The sequence below is a fragment of the Lithobates pipiens genome, unplaced genomic scaffold (genome assembly GCF_037356315.1).
Source record: "Lithobates pipiens isolate NorthernLeopardFrog02 unplaced genomic scaffold, aLitPip1_a1.2 Scaffold_10, whole genome shotgun sequence".
NCBI classification, from domain to species: Eukaryota; Metazoa; Chordata; class Amphibia; order Anura; family Ranidae; genus Lithobates; species Lithobates pipiens.
In genome coordinates this window covers 230,107,427-230,133,766 of record NW_027507686.1, presented here as the reverse complement: position 1 = coordinate 230,133,766, position 26,340 = coordinate 230,107,427, and the positions used below count along the sequence as shown (strand labels likewise).

The window sequence follows — 26,340 nt, the reverse complement described above, 5'->3', positions numbered from 1 at the left end:
TGACACTGACAGCTCTCCTGACCAATCTCGCGCTCCTCCCCTCTCAGCCCGGTCCTATCAGCGGCTAGCTATCCAGGGGTGGGCGGGACCCGTGGCTTTGCATTATAAGTGTGTGCAGAGGGCAGAGTGTGCGCTGTAAGGGCAATCATGGCGGATAAGAGGGAGAAGAGTGCGGATCAGATGAAGCTGTGGAAGGAGAGTCGGGGGAACCAGGTACTCCTGCACTGAGCATCCCCACCTGTCCTTCTATGTCCTATTGTGTGCATGGTGCCTGCAGCCAGGGGTCTGCCCGGGCTATACAGAGCTGGGGCAGGTATAGTGCTCTGTTATATAGGGGACACCTGGCGGACTAAAAGTCCCAGCATGCCTGGGAGGAGTTCAGACTGTACTCCCATCAGCAGCACTGATCCTCTATAGACTGTTATATCAGATCACACCCCTCCCTCCCTCCCTGCCTGCCTGTGTGTTTTATTTCTAGTCTTTATAAGCAGAGTCCCCATAGAGAGGGGGAGGGGTACATCCAGGATGCTCTAGTGCTGTGATCCAGGATGCTGATGCCAGTGTTCTGCAAGACTTTGGTGCATGTGTGCCACTGCTCTGCCAGGCTTTGGTGGTGATGTGCCCCAGCTCTGCAAGACTGTGGTGCTTGTGTGTCACTGTGCTGTGAGACATTAGTGTCTGTGTGTGACAGCTCTGCAAGACTTTGTGGCTGTGTTGCCCCGCGCGTGACCGGCCTGCAAGGCTGTGTTGCCCGCGCGTGACCGGCCTGCAAGGCTGTGTTGCCCGCGCGTGACCGGCCTGCAAGGCTGTGTTGCCCGCGCGTGACCGGCCTGCAAGGCTGTGTTGCCCGCGCGTGACCGGCCTGCAAGGCTGTGTTGCCCGCGCGTGACCGGCCTGCAAGGCTGTGTTGCCCGCGCGTGACCGGCCTGCAAGGCTGTGTTGCCCGCGCGTGACCGGCCTGCAAGGCTGTGTTGCCCGCGCGTGACCGGCCTGCAAGGCTGTGTTGCCCGCGCGTGACCGGCCTGCAAGGCTGTGTTGCCCGCGCTGTGACCGGCCTGCAAGGCTGTGTTGCCACTGTGCTGCAAAAGTTTGGAGCCCATTTGCCACCTTCTTGTAAGACTTTGGCGCTGATGTCACCCCTGTTGTACAAGACGTTGGTACCCGTGTGCCCCTGTCCTGTTGGACTTTGGCGCTGATGTCACCCTGATCTGTAAGAAGTTGGTGTTGGGTGCCCCAGATCTCCCAGCCTTGGGTACCCATGCTCACCCTGATCTGTAGGGCTTTAAGTACATCTCCAGCCAAAATCTTTCTTCACCCTTTGGATGAAGTTTATTTTGTTACTGTTCTCTGTGGCTCCGCCTGGGAGATGTCTTGTTCCAGGCACACTGTTGTCACCAGGTCGGAAAATATTTGTAGTGCTGTTTATGTCGACTTTTTTTTTTTTTTTTTTTCTAGAATTCCTGTCCTGGTGGCACCTTGTCATAGGGACAGGAGATGCTTGTAAGTAGCAATAAAAAACAAAAAAACAAAAAAAAAAAACCTGACTGAGGTCCTAACTCCTACTCTACTCCCATTTAAAAAAAAAAAAAACTGTCTGGATTTGCACTTTAAATGTCACTATGCCAACTCCCTGCAGCCTTCGGGTTCTTCTGCAGAACATTTGTCTCTTGATCTTCCTATGTGTATATAAAGGTCCTGCGGGTACACTGTGAGCTCTGTGGGGTCTTTGCTATTACCTGCAGGTCTTCTGTATGTAAAGGAGGCGGCTGCTGACCTCCAACTCGGGGAATTTAGTTGCACCAAAAGTAAAAATTCTCCCTTGGCGGGAGTCTGCTGGTCTGCAAAGATACATTTAGGTCTATTAGTGATTCTTAACGTTGAGACCAAAGATTGGAAATTCTTCCGAAACCTTCAATGCCACAATAGTTAAAAAAAATAAAGTTTGATTCTCACACGTTAAAAGTATGGGAATATAAAAAATGTATTCAAATTCTGAAAAGGCTCTGGATGGGGGGGGGGGGGGGGGTTTAGGGTATTTTGCTGTAGGCTATGAGGTTTCTGGAGGGCTTTGCATCGGCAATTTGGGGAACTAGAGGGCTGTGCAGGGGCTGGTGGCCGCTGTGGGGGGCTGGAAGCTATGCAGCAAACTATGGAACACTGGGGAGGGGTTCTCTGTGAGAGGTTGTTAGGGACTGAAGGCTTTTAGAGGCACTGTTGGAGGCCCTATGGGGGTTGACGGCTGTGTAGGGGGCACTGCGGAGTGGGGGGTGCGGGTGTTTGGGGCTTTGTGGGAGGTTAGGAAGCACTATGGTGGTTCCTGAGGGGCACTTCAGGCCACTATGGGAGGTTGGGTGGCACTGCGGAACACTGTTGGAGGCATTATGGCAGGCTGAAGACTGTGCCACAAGCTAGGGCACACTTCAGGGTGCATGCGGAGCTCTGTGGGAGTTTGTCAGTACAAGGACTGAAGGCTCTTAGGGGGCCGGGGGGCAATACGGGATACTATATGAGGTTAGATGGCACTGTTGGCCATTGTTGGAGGCACTATGGGAGGCTGTGCAGCAAGCTAGGGTATGCTGCAGGGGGCTGTGGAAATCTGCGGGAGATTGGCACTGTGGGTGTTGAAGGTTTTTGGGGAGGTCATGGGCACTGTTCAAGATTGTGGAGCCCTATAGACCACTATGGGAGGTTGGGTGGGAGGCACAATGGAACACTGTTGGAGGCCCTATGGGCTCTGTAGCAAGCTAGGGCACACTGCAAGAGGCTGTGGAGCTCTGTGGGAGGTTGGCACTGTGGGGCCTGAAGGTTCTTGGGGGCGGCCAGGGAACTGTGCAAGGTTGTGCAAGCTTGAGGGAAACAGTGGGCAACTATAAGGAGGCTAGGGGGGCACTGTGCCCAGTAGAATGGTGGCTGAAGCCCATGGTCCGATGGTTGAGAAGCTCTGGTCTAGGAACCAGGTAAAGCGTTTTTTACTTGCCCAATCCTCCACACCCACAAGCTCATAGTTGCCTGTGCACACACCCGATCATGTTGCCCTTAATCTCCAGTTATAATTAATAATCGCTTCAATTTCCAGTCATGTGAACTACACCCCATACTCCTGATCTTTATCTTCATTTATACTTAAAAAAAAATAAATAAAAAAAATCTGAGGATTAATGTATTTGTAATGTGTATGAATAGTATATGAGATGCTGGAGATACTTTTACTGCCCTCAACATCTAGTCCATCTGTACACCGCTGGTGGCATGGGACTCGCTTGTGCATCAGATTCGATAATCCAATCATTTGAGGGCACATGCACATGTGTATAGCACAAAATCCTGGTTTATTTCTTCTGTAGGGAGCCCAGAGGTGCTGTGTACAGTCACTTATAGAAGTCAATGGCTGTGCTTGTGTATACATGTGCGTACTTGCATAAGCGTACAAACACAAACATATTGCATCCAGAGTTGTACGCACATATGTTCTTTTAGAAAGCACTCACATACACACTTGTATAGCCATGTACAGCCATTGACTTCTATAGACCGCTGTATGCAGTGTCTGTTGGCTCCTTGGCAGGGAAACAAGCCAGGACTTTAGGCTATATGGCCATGTGCCAGACCTACTTTACTTCAAAATTAATTTTCAAACTGTTTGTACTATAGTATATACAGATTTATTACGTATTTTATAAATTGAAATTTGTTTAGAAATTGCCAGAATTTGGATTTTCGTATTCAGTGAGCGATATTGACATTGAACGTGACCCATTCAAGTGAAAGGGACCATGGCGCAAGCGCCCTGTGGAGTAGTGGGGTTGGCATCTTGGGGGTTAAAGCCGTGACATGCCATGCTCACAGCCTGCCAAGCAAAAGTTCCACCACAGATCACTTTTCAGAAAGGCAGAAATAATAGCCATAGTGTCAATAAACCTTCTTGGAACCGAAGGTAATAGTGTCTCGTCCCATCACACACCCCAAAAATGAAAAGATTATTCCTCGTTCCAGGACAGTGGGTGGTGCCATGCGAATGCCCTGTTGGCCTGATGCACATCCAGAGCCACTGTATAGTACAGAAATCGCCTGATATTATAGAGCCATTTATTCCAAACTGCATACAGCTTTGTGGCCATCATCAGTGCAGTGTGTGGAAATCGGGGCTTCTGTAGAGTAGGACCCAACAAGACCGTATGACCATACTGGTTATAAATGAGTGGTCACTGTTGTGGCCTTAAAATGTTTGTCAGGTTTTTTTTTTTATTTTAATACATTTTATGCATTAAAGTGATTGTAAGGGTAATTATTATTATTTTTTTTTTTTTTTTTATAACAAACCTGTCATACTTCCCTCCACTGTGCAACTCATTTTGCACAGAGTGACCCTGAACATCCTCTTCTGGGGTCCCCCGGTGGCTCTCGCGGCTCCTCTCCACATCTGATAACCCCCCCCCCAGAAGTGCTTCCCCCGAGGGTGTTGCCTTGCGGGCGCTCTCCCGAGTCCAGCATTTGCATCTATAGACAGAGTGCCGGACTCTGGCCCTGCCTCCCGGCGTCCGTGTCTTTGGATTTGATTGACAGCAGTGGGAGCCATGGGCTGCGCTGCTATTGATCTATCCAATCGAGACCCTGTGGAGAAGGAGCCAGTGTGTCCCTGCCGACTGAATGAAGGGGTTCAGGTAAGTAAAACCGGTGGCTGCCAGTTTTTTTTTTTTTTTTCACTTTAATGCAGAGGGTGCATTAAGGTGAAAAAACGCATACCGTATAAGCCGACTTTTTCATGCCGAAAAAGCCCCCCTCGGCTTATAATCAAGTGAGGGTCTTGAGTGAGGGTGCAGCCTCACTGTGCCCATCTGCAGCTGTACCTTTTTTGATAACCAAAACAGTGGGTGTCTCCTGCTGTGTCATGCAGTCTGTTCAGCGGCCGTCCACTGTAACAAAGCCCCGCCTCCACCTCCACCGTGATAGACTGAACACTGATACAGTGCTTGGAAACTGTATCAGTATTCCGCCTATCACGGATGAGGAGGAGGCGGGATTTGTTACAGTGGACGGCCGCCGAACAGACTGCATGACACGGCTTATACGTGTGTGTGTGTGTGTGTGTGTGTATACGGTACCGTTAAAACCTCTTTAAGATAAAAAAAATATTCTGTGAGCAGCAGCCTCCCTAATACTTACCTGAGCCCCATCTCTATCCAGCAGTGTTGCAGGAGAGTCTTGGCTGCTCCTCCTCATTGGCTGAGATGGCAGCGTGGCACCATTGGCTCCTGCTGCTGTCAATCACATTCAGTGAGCCAATGAGACAGAGAGGGGGCGGGACCGGGTCACAGCTCCATGTCTGAATGGACACAGGGAGCTGTTGCTCGGCTCGGATGCCCCCATAGCAAGCTGCTTGCTGTGGGGGCACTGAACATGAGGGAGGGGCCAGGAGAGGTGGCCAGTGACCCCCCGAAAGGAGGAACTGGGCTGCTCTGTGTAAAACCAGTACAGAGATCAGGGAAGTATAACAGCTTTGTTATTTTTAACAAACAAAAATGGACTTTACAGTCAAACAGAATTTATTCTGAAGTTTGCCCAGATAACCTGGTGCCTGGAAACATTCAAACGCCTTTACAGTTTCTAGTTGGGATTTGTCATATCGTGGCAACCCACCATTCACCAAACAAGAAATGGAAACATTCAAAAGCCAGTAAGATCTCTGGTGGGCATCCGTGTTACTGTGGCAATCCACCCAATATCGTTTCTGCTTCTTATTTGGTGATTTGTGGATGGTAACGGGTGCCTGCTCATCATACTGACTCTTGAGCAGTTTCAGGTGGTCTAAGTCTTACAGATCACCCTGTTTTGTTTTGCCATCTCTTCTTTGGGTATTTATTATGGGTTATCTCCTCAGGCACCTGGGATTGCGGTTTACGTGCAGATATTCGTCTGTGTATGGCATATCTGTACATTCTTGTGTGTTTAAGGCTCTGTGAGTATGTTGTGGGTAGGCAGGAGGGCTCAGGTCCAGGTGGTAGCGATGGCATGAAGGGTTAAATGGGACGCAGCTCTTGTCAAGGACGCACTTTGTTCCTTGGTCTGTGCCTACTGGACTATGTCCCCGAACGATGATTGTCACCTTGTTTATCAGATCCCTTCTTACAATCATTTGTTAAAGGGCAATGCAACAAGCAGACATGTAACACTGCTCCAGGTGATGATGATTCTATCCTTGATGATCAGGGTCCGGGAAATGGATAGAAAAAGCAAAATTAATGACTGTACTCCTTAATTTTATGACGTGCGGTCATTCGCTTTGCTTTTTATAACCTTAAAGAGTTTATTCATGTTTAGGCCTTGTGTACACAGGCAGAAAAAAATGCCGCTGTTTGTGGTGTCTGGCATTTTTTTTTTTTTTTAATGCCTCTAAAAACAGATCTAGGTTATTAAAAAGTTTGCATTCAGAGTGCAGTGATTTACACCTATATACGCGGACGTTTATTCCAATGGTCATAATAAGTTCTTGTGGGGGGGGATTTAGGAATTGGGACTTGAAATGAGGCATACATATGGTAATATGGGACTCTTTCCCTGAATCAATTCAATTTTAAAGGGTAATTGGGAATTTATATGAGGCAGGTTATGATAAATGATATATATAATTTTGTATGTTTGTGACAAAGAGGGTATAAGATCAAACTCGGTATAAAATACATTGAAACCACCAATTATGTGAATTGGAGTAAATCACAGTTCAGGACAGTGATTTATATACAATGATGATAGACTTTGCATTCTGTCAACTCTCGACAGAGCTCTTCTCCATCGCGTTATTTTCTCCTCCTATCAGCATGTGCCTTGAAAAAGTATTCCTACCCCTTGAAATTTTCCACATTTTGTCATGTTACAACCAAAAATGTAAATGTATTTTATTTGGATTTTATGTGATAGACCAACACAAAGTGACCCATAATTGTGAAGTGGCAGGAAAATGATCAATGGTTTTTCACGTTTTACAAAAATGTGAAAAATGTGGTGTACATTTGTATTGCGCCCCCCTGAGTCAATAATTTGTAGAACCGCCTTTCTCTGCAATTACAGCTGCAAGTCTTTTTGGGGATGTCTCTACCAGCTTTGCACATCCAGAGAGGGACATTTTTGCACATTCTTCTTTGCAAAATAGCCCAAGCTCTGTCAGATTGGATGGAGAGCGTCCGAGAACAGCAATTTTCAAGTCTTGCCACAGGTTCACTTACTTGAATTGGATTTAGATCTGGACTTTGACTGGGCCATTCTAACACATGAATATGCTTTGATCTAAAACATTCCATTGTAGCTCTGGCTGTATGTTTAGGGTCGTTGTCCTGCTGGAAGGTGAACCTCCAACTCAGTCTCAAGTCTTTTGCAGACTCTCAACATGTTTTCTTCTAAGATTGCCCTGTATTTGGCTCCATCCGTCTTCCCTGTCCCTGCTGAAGAGAAGCATCCCCATCACATGATGCTGCCACCACCATGTTTCATGGTGGGGATGGTGTGTTCCGGGTGATGTGCAGTGTTGGTTTTCTGCCACACATAGTGTTTCTTGCTTTCAGGCCAAAAAGTTTAAATTTTGGTCTCATCTGATCAGAGCTCCTTCTACATGTTTACTGTGTCCTCCACATGGCTTCTCACAAACGGGACTTATGGCTTTCTTCTCCCCGCTCTTCCATAAAGGGCAGATTTGTTGAGAACACAACTAATAGTTGTCCTGTGGACAGATTCTCCCCCCTGAGCTGTGGATCTCTGCAGCTCCTCCAGAGTTACCATGGGCCTCTTGGCTTCTCTGATGAATGCTCTCCTCACCCGGCCGGTCACTTTAGGTGGACGGCCATGTCTTGGTAGGTTTGCAGCTGTGCCATTCTCTTTCCATTTTCAAATGATGGATTGAACAGAGCTCCTTGAGATGTTCAAAGGTTGTGATACTTTTTTTTTTTTTTTTTTTTTTTTTATAACCTAACCCTGCTTTAATTGCTTGCCGACCATCCGCCATCAATATGCTGTGGCAGTTTGGCACGACCGTGCGAATCGCCGTAGGTGTATGTCAGCCACTTCAAGAGCAATAGCTGGCGCATTGTAATTCTGGAGCCGATGCGTGTGGCTGTGATGTCCACCGGCCACCCACAATCGCTCCAGAGAACCAGAATGGGGATTTGTCAATGTAAACAAATCCATTCTGATTGGTTAGAGAGATCTGCTGTACCTAGTGATCAGGAACAGCGATCTCTCTACTCCCAGTCAGTCCACACCCCCCCCCCCCCCCTCAGAACACTTAACCCATTGATCATCCCCTAGTGTTAACCCCTTCCCTGCCAGTGTCATTTATACAGTAATCAGTCGCTATTTTTTACCAAAAATAGGTAGAATACATATTGGCCTAAACTGATGAAGACCTTTTTGTTTATTTTTTTGGATCTTTATTATAGCAAAATATTTATTACTTTTTTTAAATGGAGCAAAAAATAAAAACTGCAGAGGTGATCAAATACCACCAAAAAGCACCATTTGTGGGAACAAAAGGAAGGACATAAATTTTGCTCGTGTACAGCGTCGCATGACTGCGCAATTGTCAGTGACGCAGTGCCGTATCGCAAACAATGGCTTGGTCATTAGGAGGGTAAATCCTTCCGGGGCGGAATTGGTTAAACATCTCCAACTTTATTCCTGACCTGTGTTCCTTGGCCCTCATGATGCTGTTTGTTCACTAAGGTTCTCTAAGGCCCCTGTCACACTGGGGCAGGAGCGGCATCAGCGGTAAAGCGGCGCTATTTTTAGTGCCGCTTTACCGTCATTTTAGCAGCGGTATGCGGCCACTAGCGGGGTGGTTTTAACGCCCGCTAGCGGCAGAAAAAGGGTTAAAACCTCCCCGCAAAGCACTGCTGCAGCGGCGCTTTGCCGGCGGTATAGCTGCGCTGCCCCATTGATTTCAATGGGTAGGAGCGGTGAATACACCGCTCCAAAGATGCGGCTAGCAGGACTTTTTTCACAGTCCTGCTAGCGCACCGCACCAGTGTGAAAGCCCTCCGGCCTTCACACTGGAGTGAAAGGGGCAAGATTTTATTTATTTTTTTCAGGTACTACACAGGCGCTATTTTTAGCGCTGTAGTACCTGAAAAACACCCCAGTGTGAAAGGGGCCTTACAGAACAGCTGTATTTATATTGAGATTAAATTACACAGGTGGACTCTATTTAGTAATTGGGTGACCTCTGAAGGCAATTGGTTCCACTATTTTAGTGGAGGATATTGGAGTAAAGGGGGCTAAATACAAATGCACGCCACACTTTTCACACATTTAAAAAAAAAAATGAAAACCATTTTATCATTTTTCTTCCACTTCACAATTATGTGCCACTTTGGTCTATAACATAAAATCCCAACAAAATATAATTGTTTTTGGTTGTAACATGACAAAATGTGGAAAATTTTAAGGGGAATGTATACTTTCTCAAGGCATTGTATGCTGCTTCTTTCTCAGTCTAAGCTCTACTGTACAGGGGATTGCAAGAGGCAGATTAATGCACTAGTTGCTGTTAAAAATTGTATAAAATATTTTTTATATATATAATTTTTATTATTATTATTTTCACCTGGTTGTTTTGTAATACGACCACATCACGAACCTATTCAGCAGTAAAGGTAAAAAAAACATGCAGATCTAGTAACCTTTAATCTGAATATAGAGGACAAAGGTTGTTGTTTTGTTATGAGGATGGATTGCTGTTTGGTGAATTCACTAATCTAGTAAGAAGATATCTCTGATTATATGGTATATGAAGATAAAGAAATGTAGATATCTCCTATTGTATGTGTGATTTCTAATATGAGATGTATGTGAATCATGTACCAATAGACATATTTTTGAGTTTAAGATACTTTGGTTTCAAATCTTGAACGGATTCGATTGTTCAGGTCGTGTGACCGTCTTAAATATACCAGATTATGGCTATATTGTGTAAATTACTTATCTGTTCTTCTTACATTTTGAACTGCGGCGATTTGTGTTTTATTTATTTATTTATTTTCCCCCCCTTTCTCTCTGCTTTTTATGCTGTTAGACCTTGTTCACATTATTACGTTGTGTCAATGTGAATTTTCCCTTGTATGTTACCGCAACATATATGCTACTTGCGATAGTGCTATGCCACCTGAACGCAGCCCAACACCTTGACGATGAAGTCTACTGCTCAGCACCATAACACCCTATCATGCATTGCAGCACGGTCCGCTGTCAAAGGGCTCCTGTGGTACTTTCCAGTACATATGCGAACACCGCAAAATATGAATGCTGTAACACAGTGGGGCTCCAAACTGCGGGCTGAATGTTGCCCTTTGCATAGCCTTATCCAGCCCATGGGGCACTATTTCTGTCACTGATATGAAGCACTATTCTTCTCATTGAAACCAACACTGGAGAAATAATTCCAGCTGCCAATGGTGGGGCACTCGCCATCCGCCCTCCCCCTTCACTGGTGCCAATGGTGGAGCACATCCCCACCGCCCCCCACTGGTGCCAATGGTGGGACATATACCCCCCACTGGCGCCATTCTTTACTTCCCGTTGGTCACCGACGGTGAGGCACCATTCCCTCTCTTCACCCCCCCTGCTCACTGGCACCAATGGCACCATACCCCCCCCCCCCCCCCCCCCATTTGTGCCAACAATGGGACAGTAACGCAAAGACATTTTCTGCTCACACAGGCCAACTCTCTAAATTCTGAAGCATGGTAAATGGGCCCTTTGTTTAGAAAGTTTGGAGACCTCTGCTCTAACATGCACCGCACCTCCAGTGGTTGGGTGTGAAACAATCCCAGGTAATATGTACAATGTTGCACAATTTCCAATCCTAGGTAATATGAAGATATACCTAGCCCAGCCTAGATCTGCAAGCTAAAGGCCTCAGCTGGGCTATAGCCAATCGCCTTTTATGCTTGCCATCTGGTAAGCAGAATCTACAGCTACGGTGGTCGGGACAGCCTTGAATTCCATAGATTTTTTTGGGGTGGGGGTGCAAAATTGTGATTACTGGTGAAGCTTTAAAGCATTTATTACCTCGCAAAAAAAAGGATCCTGTCCCCCTTCTTTTTTTTATTTTTATTTTTTTTTTACAGCTTGTGCTGTGTAATTTTGCCCTCTGTATCACCTGAAATACCTGGCTGCCAACTAATCCTCCCCCCCCCCCCCCCCCATCTAAACTGATACGGTTTATTATGGCTGCTGAGCCCTGACACTGGTCAGTTTACATGCCTCCACCATCTGCAGCTCTCCTGTCATCCCCCCCTCCCCTACCTACCTGTCAGCTAGTGACAGTGCCCACCCCCTCCTGCTGATGGAAAAACATCTACATACTATCAGCACTGTCTCCTAATACTGAGCACCCCCCCGTGTGTAATTAAAAAAAAAAAAAAATAATGCAATGTATATACCTCATTTCAGAGTGCCGCTCTTGTGACCTCTCCTCCCGACTAACATCAGCGGGGGAATTTTGGCCCCGCCCACTACAGCTGTCAGGCGGCCGGTCACGTGAGTGCCGAGCGGTGCTCTGAAATGAGGTATAATCTGCCTTTCTTTTATAAATCGGACACACAGGATTAGGGGACAGCGCGGATAGTATAAAGATGTTAGAGGTGGCTTAACAACCACTTTAAAGTGTCACTAAACCCACATCATAAAAAATAAAAAACTATCAATAAATTCTGTATTGCTGATGCTTTTCATGCTGTCACTATGAGACAGATGTAGGAAAAAGGTACCTGGGTGTTTGTGTTTTTGTTTGTTATGTATTTATTTTTTTATTAGAATAATTACAGTGCCGTCATCCATATACAGAAATAGAAGGGACAATGTATGACATAGTGTCTTGTGTATAGTTGGGTTTTTTTTTTCCAGGAAATATCCTGACCTTATGGACTTTTCCTGGGAAAATTTGGAACCTAGTAATGAACGATGGGATTGGGGTGTGTTGGGGGGGGGGGGGGGGGGCGTTGTTGAAGATCGACCTTTGAATCTTCTATCCACTATCCTAGTCTGGCATCTGTAGATTGGAGAAATAAAGACTATTTGTGATAGTTGACATAGCCCAGCCTTTCTCAACATGGAGGAATCCTTGAAATAACTTTCCGCTCTCAGAGAACCTCTGCTAAAAAAATTACTATCTGCAACTTCTGATAGTTTAGTATGATGGTCGTTGGGAAGAATTACCCCCTTACAGATAGCTAAAAAGATCAGTGGTGTCAGTGGTAACTTATCTAAGGGGCAGAAGTTACTCATTGCTTAAGCAACCCCTAGCCACCATTGACAGAATATTTCTGAAGGAGGGACTCTTCCAGTTTTCTTTGGCAACAAATCAAATTTTAGTTTTCTGCACTCTAGTGACGTATACGAGTGGAAGGGGGGAAGCTGGTCGGTATGGGCATTTTAACCAATCTTCCAGGCAGCATCAGACCATCTTTTTGTGACTAACAGATCTTTATCTTCAGTCTCACCAGAAAAACATCTTCACTTTTCACCTACCGTGTTTCCCCGAAAATAAGACCTAGCATGATTCTTGGGGAGGGCTGCAATATAAGCCCTACCCTGAAAATAAACATATTTTATTTTTTATTTTTTTATTTTTTTTATTCCACCATGCAGAATGATTACACAGCCATAAGGTGTGCGTGTATCCCTTTTTGTAACTGCACCGTACAAAACACTCTATCTACAGACTCATCGGAGGTCTTCTCCTCTCCTGGCTGATGCCCGCGGCACCCCCCTCCTCCCCAGCGCTGGAGCAGGCCGACGCCAGCAGGCTCCTCCCACCCGATGCCCTCGGTGCACGGAGCCAGCCGATGCCAGCAGGACATCAGTTCCCCTCTCCTCCCGCCTGATGCCCATGGCTCCCCTTCCTCAGTGCATGGAGTAGGCAGACGCCAGCGAGGAGACCAGGCAGACCACGTGACACCCAGGGGAGCTGCAACAAAGGTATTTCCCACACAAAACAATCACAAAGGGAGACGCACTGCATCCCACACCGCCACAATTCCTAGAAAAAGAATTGCATAATTCTATAAGGATGGATTTTAAGATGCTTTTTATGTCAAAATACTGACTCCTGACCTGAGGGGGAGAAGACGAGGGACACAGGAGATGGATAAATGACACAACAGAAGCACTATGCAATCTATCATGCTTTAAAGGAAAAGGTGTGGGGTTTTTGGGTTACGACCACTTTAAGATCATTGTACATACCGTAAATAAGACATTCCCCCGAAAATAAGCCCTAGTGTGTTTTTGGTTGCCAAAATGAATATAAGACCTGGGCTTATTTTTGGGGAAACACGGTAGTAACCTCTGAAATTCTAGTTCCATTATTACAGTATACTGACAGTCCATACTTCAGTCTCGACATGGGCTGTAGGATCAAAGATTACTTGTGATGTCAGTTCCTGATATGTCAATAACCCTTGTTGCAGATATCTGTTTTTGCAAGTGATGAGACCTTGATTTTGTTCAATAGTCTGCGTTCAGCAGTTTGATTTGGCACTGTGAAGATCCATGTATTGCCAGGGGCAAGTGTTATCGCTAACTTGTGAAACGCCTGGTGGTCACGTTGGCAGCGTTTCGGCATTGAATGTTGTCCAGACCTCTTATCAAAATTTGCAATGGTAGTGTCTATGTAATGTTTGTAGAGGACTTGGCATTAACCTGCTGGTGGTTTTGAAATTAAATTTTTTGTATAACTGTGCTGGAAAAATCTCACGAACATGTAGCCAATGGAAAGTTTTAAAGCTAGCGTTTAACCTTTTTTGTGCATTGTATATTACGGTCCATAGGAAAACTCCTAATGCATTCGCATGAAGTGTTGGCTAAAATATTGGCCTTATGGACTTCTAAATTTTTACTCCTTTCCATTTTGGCCCCTTGCCATCGAAACTTAAAAATTATATACAGACTGCGGAAGGCGTGTTGGTATCATTTGGTTGCTGTGGCTGGTCAATGAAATACCTACACTTATACCGGCCACTAAGAATGGCGATCTCTGGAGTTGGCTGTTGTCAGAAAATCAAAGACAAACTAGTTGCAAAAGGAGGTTCCTTGGATCCCCGTTCAGTTCTCTAATAGTCTATGGCAGCAGGTTCTTCAACAGCCAATCTGTCTTGGCAAAGCTGATTTGCTCAGATTTCACCCAACCTCAGTTCTTCTGTAAAGGTTGACCAGCCAAAGGCGGTGAACCACTCAACAGCCTTCCTCTTTAAATGTTTAAATTGAATCTGTCACAGGTTCTCTTGATGGCACCCAATGATATCCAACTACTTGTGCTTCTCCTTTTTAGTTTTCTCATTTAAAAGTTCTTGCCCCTCCTTTTTTATTTTTATTTATTTACACCTGCAAATGGCCCACTCTGGTGCCGAGCAGGGTATTGTTGGAGATGGGTAGGTCACATGCAAGTTGAGTATCGGCAGAAGAGGGGGAATGGCTATTAAGGCAACCTGTCACTTTGCCCCTGGCGAACCTTACAATGAGTTCACAACTGCTTCTGCAATTTTCTAATAAACTCTATTGATCTTCTTCTCCTAGAAACCCGACGTCCTCACAACTGGTGGTGGTAATCCCGTGTCTGATAAATTGAACCTTCTGACTGTTGGACCTCGAGGGCCCCTACTGGTGCAGGATGTGGTGTTTACAGATGAGATGGCACACTTTGACCGGGAGAGGATCCCTGAAAGGGTGGTGCATGCTAAAGGAGCAGGTAGGTGTATATGCTATCTCAACACCACGGTCCTCTTCCCATGAAGATTTTGTCTTGGCTGGATGGTAATGAGGATGCCTGTATGGACTCTTTGCTTGTATAAGCAGCCTCCGTGTTCATTCGGCACCAAAGTTCCTCCGACATTTTTTTTCCTGCATTTATGACCATGTTCCTACTAACAAATCCCGTTGACCTCTTATGCGCTACCAATAGGTTTGAGATTTTCTCTGAAATGTTGTGAATTTTGTAGCGGTGGCGATGTGTTCTTGGTAAGAGTACATCTATACATCACTCCTGATTATTACCAACAGCAGTGCAGTTTTTCTAAATAGACTTATGGGAGGTAAAGGCTTATCGGGGGAATCCGCACTTGAGTAGGTTTGTCATAACATAAAGAGTAGGTTTTAGATGGGACTGCACAGGTAATTATAGGGCCTTCAGAAACTCTTGTGAATCACACCCGACACACTACATAACTGTGCCTTTTGACATCTTTGTGAGCTTTACAGCAAGTGCTGGGTCATCTGCTTGCTCACTAGACAATTGCTTGGCGACATACAGCTTTTTGAATGTCAAATGAGCAAGCAGATATTTTGGGAACCTGCAGCAGTGAGTAGTGGATAGTACTTTGATCTACTGGAAGCTCTCAGTTCCTATGGGAACATTATCTGCCTGGAGTTTGAGGGTTAGGTTTGGATGCTCCGTTTTTTTTTATTTTTTATTTTTCTTCCACAACCTACATTTCTTTATCGTACATCATGAGACACAGCGCCTTAAGTAATTACTTAATGGGTTATAGGCCACCTTCAGGTGATGGACACTGGTATACCCAATCCAAGAATTTCACTTCCTATATAACTCCTCCTCCTTCCAGGAGCACATCCGTTTTTTTTCGCCAGTGTCTAAGGTGTTGGTCACGAGGGAAGGTGTGCTCTGAGGAGCTCCAGGAGGGATCCATGTTGGATTTAAATAGCCTTTATAAAGACCAGATCCATCCAAAGTGCCACTAAGGCCTAAAAGGATGGTACCTGGGGCCTCGTATCTGAAGCACAAGGTTTTGCTTGTAACGCCTCTCTTTGAAGGGCTGAACCCCAGGATCCCAGGGTTTTGGTCTTGTTACATTACCTAGCTTTCCTGGTGGTGTGCTTTTACAGTTCCAAGGGAGTTGGAACCCCGTTTTAGGGACCTTGAAGGTTTGCTAAACGCAGCCCGTTGTGATGGGTGAAGGTTGGATTGTCTGTTAATTCAGCAAATCCTGTGGCTGGGATAAGCTAAGGGAAGAAACTTGGGTATTAAAAACACCTAGGTATTCTTCCATTAGGGAAAAAAATGTTGTCATGCCTTAATTCTCCACTAGAGGGAGTCTATGCACATACCTTACTCTGTTGTCTTCACTGTAAAGCTCAGTCTGTGTGTGTTTGCAGCAGTGTGTGGAGGGAGATTTTTCAAGGTAAAAGGAAATCTGCAAAAAAAAAATTCTCCCCCCCCCCCCCCCGATGGGACATCAGCGCTTTACCCCCCCCCCCCCCCCCCCCACCACGCACATGGAGGTCCTGCTGCTATTGCTGATTGTTTTACTGATTGCGCATGCTGCTGGATGCGGGAACTTTTCAAAGAATAGAAAAGGGGTGGAATGGTCATGTCCTAAAATACAAGGCCTGTGGGCGCAAGTTAGAACCTTTCTGCACGATCACATGGGCTCTCCGGTCACATTAGACCCAAAACAATGCTTACTTGGGGTGCTTCCAGATACTATAGACAAATACACTAAGACCCCTTTCACACCACACCGCCCATAGCGTCGGCGGTAAAACGCCGCTATTTTTAGCGGCGTTTTACCGCCGGATTTGCGGTGCATTTCGGCCGCTAGCGGGGAGCTTTTACCCCCGCTAGCGGGCGAGAAAGGGTTAAACCCGCCAGCAATATGCCGCAATAGCGGCGTTTTGCCGGCACTATTACAGCGCTGCCCCATTGATTTCAATGTGGAGGAGCGGTAAACACACCGTTCCTTCACCGCTCCAAAGAAGCTGCTGGCAGGACTTCTCCCTGACGTCCTGCCAGCGCACCGCTGTAGTGTGAAAGCCCTCAGATCTCCTCATATTTACACTAAAATGCAATTTAAAAAAAAAATTGTCATTTGGAAAAAATAAAATAAAAATGTCCCGCTATGGGCAAAGACTTGGAGACAGGTGGGGGGGCCATCTTCCCCTCACTCGTCTCCATGCTTGTGCATATGCGTAGAATCCTGTGGTTAAATTGGTCAGCTGAAGCACCTTGTAAAAACTTCCTAACTGGGTACCCTTTTCATAGGGAGAGACTATTTGGAGAAGACTTGCACAAAAATATCCAAACAATTTCTAGTGGGAAAAGTACTCGTTTACCAGTCAAAAGAAAAAAATAAACGCCCTTCATTTTAAACACTTTCCCCTGCGCCAGGGGCTTCTGCCTCTAGGCAGTGGTGATGGCCTTCCGCCGTCAGATTCTAGAGTCAGTATTCAATACGACAATGCCACAGCTGTGGTCTATATCGATCACCAATGGGGCACCAGAAGTCTCTCAAAGCAGAGAGAGTTGAACCATATTCTAACTTGGGCAGAAAGGAATGTTCCGTGCCTATCGGCAGTCTTCATTCTGGGAGTAGAGGATTTGGCAGGCGGACTACTTGAGTCGCCAGCAGTTATTCCCAGGGGAATGATCTCTTCACCCTGACATATTTCGAGCTGTTTACCAAAGATGGGGGACTCCGGACATAGATCGTTTAGCTTCTAGGTTCAACATGAATTTGGTCAACTTTGTGGCCAGAACAAGGGATCCATTCGCATGCAGAACGGATGTCTTGGTGACCCTATGGGATCAGTTCTCACAGATTTTTTTTTTTTTTTTTTTTTTTTTTTGTGCCCCTCCCCCATTCAGTTGCTGCCTTGACTTCTTTGCAGGATCAAGCTGGAAAGAAAGCCAGTAACTCTGGTGGCACCAGCATGGCCCAGAAGGTCATGGGATGCAGAAATTGTAAAGATGGCAGTGGAGGGCCCATGGTCCCTCCCACTACGGCCAGATCTGCTCTCACCGGGACTGATATTCCATCCTTCCTTACGTCTCTAAATTTAACGGCTTACCCATTGAAACCCACATTCTGAATAAACGTGAGCTTTCCGGGTCAGTTATCACTACCCTGATAAATACAAGGAAGCCAGCTTCCAGAACTATATATTAGGGTCTGGAGGGCTTAGGTTTCCTGGTGTGAATCCAAGGGTTGGTACCCTCAAAGATATATATCCTAGGCAGAATTCTTGCCTTTCTACAATTAGGGGTAGAAATTAAATTGGCCTTGAGTACTATTAAAGGCAAATGCTCAGCTTTATTTGTCTTATTTCAAAGACCACTTGCTACTCATTCTTTCGTCCGAGGTTAATCCGCCCATCAAACCTCCCTTGAACCCTTGGGACTTGAACTTTAGTTTTGTCTGTGTTACAAAAACGACCATTTTAACTGATACAACATATTTGCTTAGTCTTTTGACAAGGAAGTTGGTATTTTTGGTTGCTATATCCTCAGCAAGGAGGGTTTCGGAATTGGCTGCCTTTTTTATATATATATATATATTTTTTTTTTTTTTTTTCCATGAGGACAGAGTGGTGTTACGCCCTCATCCAGGCTTTTTGCCAAAAGTGATTTTCAGGTTTTCATCTGAACCAAGATATTGTCCTGCCTTTTTTTTTTTTTTTTTTTTTGTCCATGTTCCAGGGAAGTAAAATCACTACATTGTCTTGATGTGTGGTGAGAGCAGTGAAAATATATTTAAAGGCAACTGCTCAGATTTGTAAGACTGATTTCTTATTTATTCTGCCAGAGGGTCCTAAAAGGACAGGCAGCGTCGAAATCCATTGTTGCTAAGTGCATTCGGCAAGTGATAATTCAAACTTTTATGATTTAAGGGGTAAGATTCCCCTTTGCAAGTTAAGGAGCACTCTACTAGGTCGGTTAGTGCTTTTTGGGCAGTGCATCATCAGGGCTCCATGGCTCAGATCTGTAAGGTCGCAACTTGGTCTTCAGTGCATACATTCACAAAATGTTGTTAGCTGGATGTAAGGAGGTATGAGGATATCACCTTCGGGCGCAGTGTGCTGCAGGCAGCAATATAGATTCTCAAGTTTGGGGGTACCCTCGGGTTGTGTCCCTCCCCTCAAGTAGCATTTCTATGGAATGTCCCATTAAGTAATTGCCTGTAAGACACCTTTCACACAAGGTGTTTTGCAGGCGCTATAGCGTTAGAAATAGCGCCTGCAATCCGCCCTAAAGAAGCTGCACCATTGTATGTAGTGTGAAAGCCCGAGGGCTTTCACACTACAGCGGTGCGCTGGCAGGACGTCAGGGAGAAGTCCTGCTAGCAGCTTCTTTGGAGCGGTGAAGGAGCGGTGTGTTTACCGCTCCTCCGCCGCTGCTCCCCATTCAATGGGGCAGCGCTGTAATACCGCCGGCAAAACGCCGCTATTGCGGCATATTGCCGGCGGTTTTAACCCTTTCGCGGCCGCTAGCGGGGGGTAAAAGCGCCCAAAATGCGCCGCAAATCCGGCGGTAAAATGACGCTAAAAATAGCGGCGTTTTACCGCCGACGCAATGGGCAGTGTGGTGTGAAAGGAGTCATAAATCCTCCCTTGTTGTTCCAGCTATGACTTCTTGGATTGGGTATACTAGTGTCCATCACCTGAAGGTGGCCTATAACCCATTAAGTAATTACTTAAGGCCCTGTGTCCCATGATGTACTCCAAGAAAAGTATTTTACAGGTTAGCTGGTATAAAAAATCCTATTTTTTATTTTAATTTTTTTACCAGTGTTCTTGCTTATTGGCATACTGTTTGATGCTCCATAATTTTTAATTGCATCATTTTAAAATGAGCAGTACAGTGGCTTGGTGACTGGCACTCATGTGTTGCAGCCCTAGAGTCCTCGGTTCTCCCTGTGCTTAAGTGGGTTACCTTCCACATCCCAAAGACCTGCTGGTTGGTTAATTGGCTTTTGTGTAAATTGGCCCTAGAATGTATGTGAAATGGGGAACTCGAACTGTAAGCTCTTTGATGTACAGTGCTATGTAAATTGTTGCTATACAAATGTAAAAAGTAATGTTGCTTTAAAAATGTAAAGGCTGATATTCATGACTTTTTTGAAAATGCTAAATGTCTGGCTGTCATACTGACAAAGTATGCAGATCATGAAAGTTCTTATCTGTATACCTGTTAATTACTCGGTCAGCTAGAGATGACCTTGTTCACATATATAGATATATATAATGAATATGATACATTTTTATGGGTCACCATAATATCTATAACTGTTTTTCAGGGGCCTTTGGCTATTTTGAGGTGACCCATGACATCACAAGGTATTCCAAGGCTAAAGTGTTTGAGTACATTGGGAAGAGAACTCCGATTGCTGCGCGATTCTCCACCGTTGGTAAGACTCTTCCTCATCTCTGGTCTGTAAGGTGTGCTGAATATTCTGTAGAGTTGACCTCCCTGTGGTCTCCTCTCTGCAGCTGGAGAGTCGGGCTCCGCTGACACTGTGCGTGATCCACGAGGATTTGCATTGAAGTTTTACACAGAGGATGGGAACTGGGATCTGACTGGCAATAACACCCCCATTTTCTTTGTCCGTGATGCCATGTTGGTGAGTTATCTTCAGTGTTATGTCTTTATTAAATGTTGGTTGGCCCCATACTATGTGCTCTAATAGGCTTCCTAATGTACCTTTATAGCAGAACCTCAGGTATTGCCGTTTTATGCCTCACTTAAGCTGGCCATGCATTGATCGAAATTTGGCCAGTTCAGAAGGGACCAGCCAAATTTAAATTCATGTATGGCCACTGTAGATAAACTGAGGTCAAGCTGCTGCTCGACCTCTGTGCAGCTGCCCTGTCTGTATATATCCACTCGATCAGTGCTGCAGGCTGTGGTTCTGATGTGTATTCTGACAGTGGGGTAGTCTCCCCACTGTTAGGGCTGCCACCTCATGTGACTTTGTATTCTATGCTCAACCCACCAGCTTAGCAGAAAACTGACCCACATATGGGCATCTTTAAACTTGTACGTCCAATGTTCTCACTGCAAACCTTCCCTATGTGCTTGATTTTAACAATTAACCAAAAAAAACCAAAAACAAACAAGGTTAAAGCGGACTTTTATATTTGCCTGGTGTCCACCTTCCATGAACCTCAACACCAGTAATGCATTCTGTGGCTTTAGAGTGCATGTCTAGGAAATGGTTGGAAAGGGTTATACCACTTTTTTTTTTTTTCTCCTCAACATTCATACTTCAGAGAAACTCCTAAATTATCTTTCAGGTCTTGGGAAACCCTTACTAAAACAAATTCATCAGAGGGCAATGGGGTAAATGTCCTTTTACAATGATGGCAAGTAGAAAGCATAGAACTCTTGCAGACTGCTAAATAGATCATGGGGGTCATAATGCTGGCCTTGTCAAGTAGCATTGGCTACAGAGCTGTGCCGGCATCATCAGATGGGAGATCAATCAGCCACATCTCGGATTGGACCCTCTGTCAAGGTAGTTTTTTGTTTTTTGTTTTTTTTGCAGTCTGCCTCCATTAGGGGAGATGCACCTTTTTGATCATGGTCACTAAGAAAGTGAGGGGAAATCTAACATTTTACAGATGTCAAGATGTAAGGTATGTCTTCCAATGGCAACACCTCTTCCAGGGACAACTGTAAAAAATTTAGCAGCGCTTTACTGCTAATGCGCGCCCCCCCCCCCCCCCCCCCCCCCCCCCAATGTGACAGTAGCCTTAGGCTTCATGCACATTGGGGCTCTTCTAAATGCTTTTCTCTTGGCAGGAAAAAAGCAGCGACAAAAACTGTAATTGGAGTTTTTCACAAGCATCAAGCTCTGGCCATTTATTCATCTCATTGGCTAGACTATTAAATAGATCTGGCCATTAAAATGGGGAAAAATGCTCAAGTGCTAAAAGTGCCTACATATGTTTACCATGATCTAGACGTGTGTGTGTGTGTGTGTCTGTGTTTTCCTGCCTCTAATATACTGTAAATTCCTATAGTGGACACATAAGCTAACATGGAGGGGAGTTTAGAGGCAGAGGGGAAAACAAAAAAGCTCAAACGCTTGTAAAAGCAGGTTTTTGAGCTGAAGTGTGAATCGGGCCCTAGCGCTTCCCCTCACTTTCTGAGGCTGCCTCTAACTTCCTGTTGCATCTCTGGGACAGGAAGTGAAGTGCATTTTCCCCAGTAATATACAAACAGCAAAAAATAACACAACTGGTATGGCACTATGCGCATACTGTAGACCAAGCACTACTAATTGCTAATTTGAGCTACTTTCCATCAGCAGTTTATGGCATTCCGAACTTTGTGTAATCTGTTTTTGTATAAGGAAAGTAGAGAAGGGAGGTGTGTGTGTGTGTGTGTGTGGTTTTTTTTTTTTATTTTTTTTTTTATTTTTTTCTCCCATGTGATTTTTAACACCTCCCCCCCCCCCCCCCCTCCCTCATTGCCAAGTAATCAGTTTTTTCATAGTCTAGGTTTTAGTTTAACTTCTTTGTACAGAAAGTGAGCACATCCTGGTCAGCGGAGCACAGCCAGGTCTATTGTTTAGCCCCACCGGTGTACCTTCTGTGGGTTGTATATGTGGTAATAGCGTTTGGAATGTAACCCAAGTACGGTGTAGCACGGATGCAGGGTTTGGTTATCCTGAGATTTGTGCAATAAGAGGGTGATGACCATTGTGGAGGGATAGAGGTTCCTGTTCTTTTTGTCCTTTTTAGAACTTGTTTATGTGACCTCTTCACATGACACCATGGTGTTGTTTTTCCAACTATTGGCCAACTTCTCTGCACTTGGCAGTCATTTTAAATTGCATTGCGTAATCCAAGGATCTCATGTTATTGCGGGACGGGAAGGGATGTTTCTTTTGCCAGATGCAAAAATTTAATTCAGTTCCCCCCCCCCCCCCCTCTGGTGGAAGAACATTTCATCTTGTCAGCCTATCTTAATGCCACAGAGTTACTGCAATAATTGTTCCATCATGCATCTTTCTTCCAATGGTACTTTGCTCTCTTTACTGACAAACTTGTTAAAAGATATACGCCTTAAAACTGATATATTTCAGCCCTGTATGTTTGGCACCATTTTTTTTTTTTTTTTTGCAAAAAAACAAAACCCCTGGAAGCGGAGTACAAAAAAGGACTAATCTCATGCAGCTGACCATGCCCTATCGCTGATTTATCACTTCATTCTGCACTGTGTCCCTTTGTGGAGGGGGCCAGCTTGGTAGAGGCAGGATTTTGCTTCCATTATGTTTATCTCCAGCAAGGAGGACTGTGAGCAGTACAATGGTGACATCCCCAAAGCTCACGACAAATCTCATGACAATAGCAGTCAGATGCAGTGTCTTAGTCAGTCTCCCCCCCCCTCCCCCCCCCCCCTATTCAGGCGTCCGGACCCTTTTTGGATGCTGGGTGCCTGAATTACAGCGGCTGGGGTGTGGTTTTAATTTTTTTTTTGTTTTTTTTCTCTGAAGCACCTATTTAGAGCCTAGGGCTCCAATCGGCTTAAAAAAAGGTAGATTTGGAGCGCAGAGCATTGCGCTCGTAGCCCACCCAAGTGTGTTTAGAAAAGCAAATATTCACAGTGGCTGCATTTGCTGGGGCACAGTGAGGCTGTAATTGATGTGGGGGGTTGTTTGTTTTTATTTTTATTCTTGAGTTTGCACCCCCCAAAAATTTTGAGCACCAGCCACCACTGCATACACCTATATGGCTGGAGGCAAACTAGTGCCTAGGCACCCTCACATAGCGGGAAGGGCACTGATATTTTTCAGATAGAATATTTTATCTCCACAGTCTAGGAATAATAGGTTCACTTTAAAGGTGGTTGTAAACCCTTACATATACCCAGTGAGTTGACTGAGCTCAGGTGATACTTGTGATTTTGTATTAAAAATGACATATGGTGGATGTTTTATTAATGTGTAACTGTATTTCTAGTTCCCGTCATTCATCCACTCTCAGAAGAGGAACCCCCAGACCCACATGAAGGATCCAGATATGGTCTGGGATTTTTGGGCCCTGCGCCCAGAGTCTCTCCACCAGGTAAATTGCCATATTGTGTACCTGTAATATACTGTCTTCTGCTTTTTAATACAATACAGACATTCTGGCCTGTAGCAAGTTTGAGAACAGTGCTTCTATTTACTTAAAGATAACTCACCTGACATGATCTTTTTTAGAGTCAGCAATGCTGCCCCAGGCAGAGCACATCCTAAGTCTTAAGAACTGCCACGCTGATAGCATAATGGGGAACCTGGGTGTTCTTTCATATTACACCAGCTGGATCTCCTCCCAAGTGCACCATCAGCATTAGGTGTGTGATTTCAGTGCTGTACCTGTTAATGGTTTTGAGATGTGTTTTGTTACGTTGATTGCTGAATCTTGCTGTGGAAAGCTACCATTTACTGCCCATCAAGGTTCTACAGAGATCCTGGGTGTGCCCTTCAGTCTTAAAGGAATTGGTTACTGCAAGAATTATCCTTAAAGTGATGCTGTTTTGTGCATGCATGGTAATGCCAAAAAAATTGAGAATATTGCAACGACCAAACCACGAGTGAAGGCCCCGTATTACATTTGTCTAGGAGTGTTTGGACTCTCGTCAGTAGTGGAGGGAAATTTTAATACGAACTCCTTAGATATGTGGGGGTGGGTGGTGACTTTGCCTAAATATGTGAGTGCCGAGTTGTTCCATTTTTAGTTTGAAGTTCATCTGGAGTTGTAAAAGAAGTGGCTGTGGGAAATTGATTCCTATAGCTTCTGATTTTAGAAAGTTCATTTTAAGATTGGAGAGAGCTCCATATCTCTCGAATTCTTTAAAGAGATTCGGGAGGGATATCGCAGGGTTCATGAAGGGAAAACATGTCATCGGCATATGCCAAGACCTTATGTTGGGTGCTTCCAACTTTTATGCTATTTACTGTATATCTGGGTTCCTACGTATGGTGCACAAAAAAGGTTCCAGTGACAGGGCGAAGAGGGGTGACAGTGGGCAGTAGGGCTGCAACTAACTATTATTTTCATAATCGATTAGTTGGCCGATTATTGTTTCGATTAATCGGTTAATAACCTTAATAAAAGGAAGAAAAAGGTAATTTTGCTGCGATTTGTATTTTTAAATTTTTTTTGGCCAATTTGTTGTTGGGTATATTCAAAAACACAAATTGCCGCAAAAACGTATTATTCCATGCTTTTCTGCAGCTTCTCCATTGAGGTATATTGAACCAAAAAAACAAAATGGCACTGTTTTGTGTTAAAAAAAAAAAAAAAAAAAAAGTACTTGTCTTTTCCAAATACAGCTGCTTTTGCAAGCAGCTGAAAAAAATCATGGATGTGAACGTGTCCCATAGGAAACCATGTAAATGAACTGTAGTGTGTTTCTGCAAAAAGCACCAAAAACACAGGTGTGACCCAGGCCTGAGATGTTTAGTAACATAATGGGGTTAAAAAAACTAAAATCAGTACAAAAAGAACAAATTACTACTGTAAGGGGTTTATTTTTTAATATGAGACAGTGAAAGTAATATTTACAGTAGCCATTTGCTCTTTTTGTACTATAAAGGGCTAATTTTTTTTTTTTTTTTTTTTTTTTTTTTTTTTAACCCCATTATGTTAGTGGCCGATTACTCGATTATGAAAATAATAATCGATTAATTTCATAATCGATTAGTTGTCGATTAATCGATTAGTTGTTTCAGCCCTAGTGGGCAGCCCTGTCATGTCCCATTAATAATTTGAAAGGGTTCGGACAGGAACCCCTTGGCTCGGACTAGGGCTGTAGGGTGTGAGTAGATCGAGATACACTGATGCATGTTGGTGCCGAACCCTATGTACTGCAGGACTGAGCATGAAGTCCCAGTTCACCCTGTCAAAGGCCTTCTCTGTGTCCATGCTTGGAGCAGGTTAAGAACCTTGGTGTTGTCTCTAGCTTCCCGGGTAGGTACAAACCCTACTTGATCTAAATTGAATTGAATTAAATGTGGCAGGTTTTGCTGGATTCTAGTTGCTAGTATCTTGGTAAATAATTTAAGGTCGATATATATAGGCCGATCCCTTTGCTCAATAATTCCCACATGAATTTGGGTCTTTTCCCTCCTTCGGGATCACTGCTATGTGGGCAACTGTTTTAAACTGTTTAACCATAAAGGGGCCAAGAGAAGGTTTGAGGGTTTTGTAGTAGTGGGTGGTGGCCCAGATGCGTTCAGATGCCTTCCCAAGTTTAGTTTCTCCTATTGCTCCTTGAAGTTCTTCTATCATAATAGGGTATTTTAGAACCTCCGGTGCTGGAGTTGGCAGTTGGGGCATATGAGAGGAAGCAAAGTAGGAATCTGAATTTTTCTGCGGTCAGGGTGTCTTATCGAGGTTCTACAAGGAGACATAGAATGTCTGAAATTCACAGGCAATGTCATGTGGTTTAGTAACTTTGGTCCCTGATGGGGGGGGGGGGGGGGGTAGTATATATGTCACCAGTCTCTTTTCTCAAAGAGATCTAGCCAGCATTTTGCCACATTTGTTGCAAGTCAAAGCTTTGGCTTTGAA

General features: G+C 44.8%; 1 protein-coding gene across 1 annotated transcript in view; it reads left to right on the top strand.

Moving 5' to 3' along the window:
- The first annotated feature begins 66 nt into the window (after positions 1–66).
- Positions 67–26,340, top strand: part of LOC143940898 (catalase) — a 45,690-nt gene continuing 19,416 nt past the window's right edge. Inside the window, exons 1-5 of the mRNA XM_077462715.1 lie at positions 67–213; positions 14,560–14,731; positions 20,073–20,183; positions 20,266–20,396; positions 23,743–23,847. Of these exons, the coding sequence (XP_077318841.1) occupies positions 148–213; positions 14,560–14,731; positions 20,073–20,183; positions 20,266–20,396; positions 23,743–23,847 (585 nt within the window). The 5' untranslated portion in view covers positions 67–147. The remainder of the gene's footprint in view (positions 214–14,559; positions 14,732–20,072; positions 20,184–20,265; positions 20,397–23,742; positions 23,848–26,340) is intronic.